This window comes from Mus caroli, chromosome 9 (assembly GCF_900094665.2).
Source record: "Mus caroli chromosome 9, CAROLI_EIJ_v1.1, whole genome shotgun sequence".
NCBI classification, from domain to species: domain Eukaryota; kingdom Metazoa; phylum Chordata; class Mammalia; order Rodentia; family Muridae; genus Mus; species Mus caroli.
Window position 1 is genome coordinate 35,336,702 of NC_034578.1, and position 2,334 is coordinate 35,339,035.

Genomic DNA, 2,334 nt, shown 5'->3' on the forward strand with positions numbered 1-2,334 from the left:
CCATTTTCTTTCTTTCTTTTTCTTTTCTGTCTTTTTTGTTATTTCTTTCTTTGTTTCTTTGTTTGTTTGTATCTTTGTTTCTTTCTTTTTTTCTTTCTTTCTCCCTCCCTCCCTCCCTGCCTCCCTTCCTTCCTTCCTTCCTTCCTTCTTCCTTTTTTTTTTGTATATAGAAAATGTGCTGGTCTTTGTGTGCTGATTTTATATTCTTATATATATTTTTTTCTTTTTTGGTTGTTTCAAGACAGGGTTTCTCTGTATAGACCTGGTTGTCCTGGTACACACTCTGTTGACCAGGCTGGCCTCGCACTCAGAAACCCACCTGCCTCTGCCTCCCAAGTGCTGGGATTAAAGGCATGCATCACCACTGCCCAGCATATTCTTATATTTTGACACATGTTCTAGTGGCAGTATGTGTTTTCTGGTGTTGCCTTTATATTCTCCTATGTGTAAAATCATATCATATGCAAACAAGGACACTTTGATTTCTTCCTTTATTTTTATCTTATTTATCTCTACAACCATATTATTTCTTAAGCTAAGGTGTGGAGATACATATTTAACAAGAGGGATAATAGTGAACACACTGTTTTATCAATGACTTTAGTAAAATTATTTGAATTTTCTCCATTTAATTTAATATTGGCTGTGGGCTTGTATATTATTATTTTATTATATTAGAATATGTATGCTGCACTCCTAGATTTTTCCATAACTTATATCAGGGAAATACGTTTGATTTTGTCAAAGGCTTTTTAAGCATCAAATGATGTGATCATGTTGAAAAATATGGCTCATATTCAAATATATCTTCCTTTATATGTGCTCTGGTATCCCTTGTGACATTTAATAATTTTACTTTGTTCTATAGGTTTAGGGTTTTCAATGTTACATTAGAAAGGGGACTTCTCCTTGGTTTGCTCTTTTTACTGCCCCATATTCCTCTTGTATCTTCATGAGCATTTTCTTACTAGAATTAAGAAAGAAATAGAAAGAAATAAGAGAGACAGTTTCTATGGATCAATACCTGTACTTGTCCTCTGAACTCCTCATACATGTATACATTCATCCAGATATATGTGTACAATAACATTAACATACAAACATAAGCATGCAAACCCAAAAGCAGAATATTAAAGTAAGTAATAAACCACGTTATCAAACATGTGTTATGTTTTATTTCAGAGAAATCTAAAGAAAGATCTAGAGAAATCTAAATCTATAAGAACTTTTCTACTATTATACGAGTGTTGCCAGTTGCTTTACACAGTCTTAAAGAATTTCTGAAATATATGCTTAATGTGTTTAACCAAAGCAAAAATGCTGAATAAAACATAGAATGGTTAAGAAGAAAAAAAATGATGGCTACATATTGGATTTCATGTGCAATAGAAACGGAGAAAATAAAATCAAGAAAAATATCAAGGCCTGGTAGCAAATATTCAGTATGTTAAGAATAAGGTTGTGACCCTGGAATTGAAGACACAAGGTGAGTTGTTGGGGAAAATAAAATTAGTAAGGCCAAGGAAGAAAAATAATGTAATAGAATCTAATTAAATGAAGAAACTTTATATAGGATGAATAAATTTAAACATATTTAATTCATACTGTGTAGTAGCCAAAATTAAGGGTTATAATACACTTGACACATTACATTTGTCAGAAAAATTATCTTCTTTGTATCATTTTATTCAAAGCAATATTGACATCCTTATTCCTCAAACTGTAGATCAGGGGGTTGAGCATGGGAACAATAATGGTGTAAAATATAGAAGACACTTTTCCTTCATCCATAGAATTGGAAGAAGATGGGTTCAGATACATAAATGCAGCAGAACCATAAAAGACAGCAACAGCTGAGATGTGGGAGCTGCAGGTGCTGAAGGTTTTGGATCTACCCTCAGTGGATTTTATGCGTAGGATGCTGATAATGATGAAAGCATAAGAACTGAGGATGGTCAGGGTTGGGGCAATAATATTAATTCCACTAAAAATTAGAATCATCAACTCATTAACAAAAGCATTAGAGCACGAGAGTTTAAGGATAGAAATAAGGTCACAGAAATAATGGTTAATCACATCATATCTGCAGAAATCAATCCTAAACATACACCCTACATGAGCTGATGCACAAACTAAGCCTATAATGTAAACTCCTAAAACAAGAGAAAGGCACTGATGATGGGACATGATGCTACTGTAAAGTAAGGGGCTACAGATGGCAACATAGCGATCATATGCCATTGCAGCCAGCATGTAACATTCTGAAATAGCAAAAAGGAGAAAGAAGTAAAGTTGAATCATGCACTCAGGGTAGGAGATTTCATTCTTCTCCAT

The 2,334-nt window shown here is 33.5% G+C and overlaps 1 protein-coding gene across 1 annotated transcript; it reads right to left on the reverse strand.

Annotated features, from left to right (window-relative positions):
• Positions 1–1,665: 1,665 nt before the first annotated feature.
• Positions 1,666–2,334, reverse strand: LOC110302635 (olfactory receptor 146-like). Its single transcript, XM_021173435.1, has one exon. The coding sequence runs from the start codon at positions 2,332–2,334 to the stop codon at positions 1,666–1,668; it is 669 nt and encodes a 222-aa protein (XP_021029094.1).

Bases quoted from the DNA above. Each gene is read 5' to 3' on its own strand.
- LOC110302635 (XM_021173435.1), bottom strand. From the start codon at position 2,334: ATGGAGAAGAATGAAATCTCCTACCCTGAGTGCATGATTCAACTTTAC.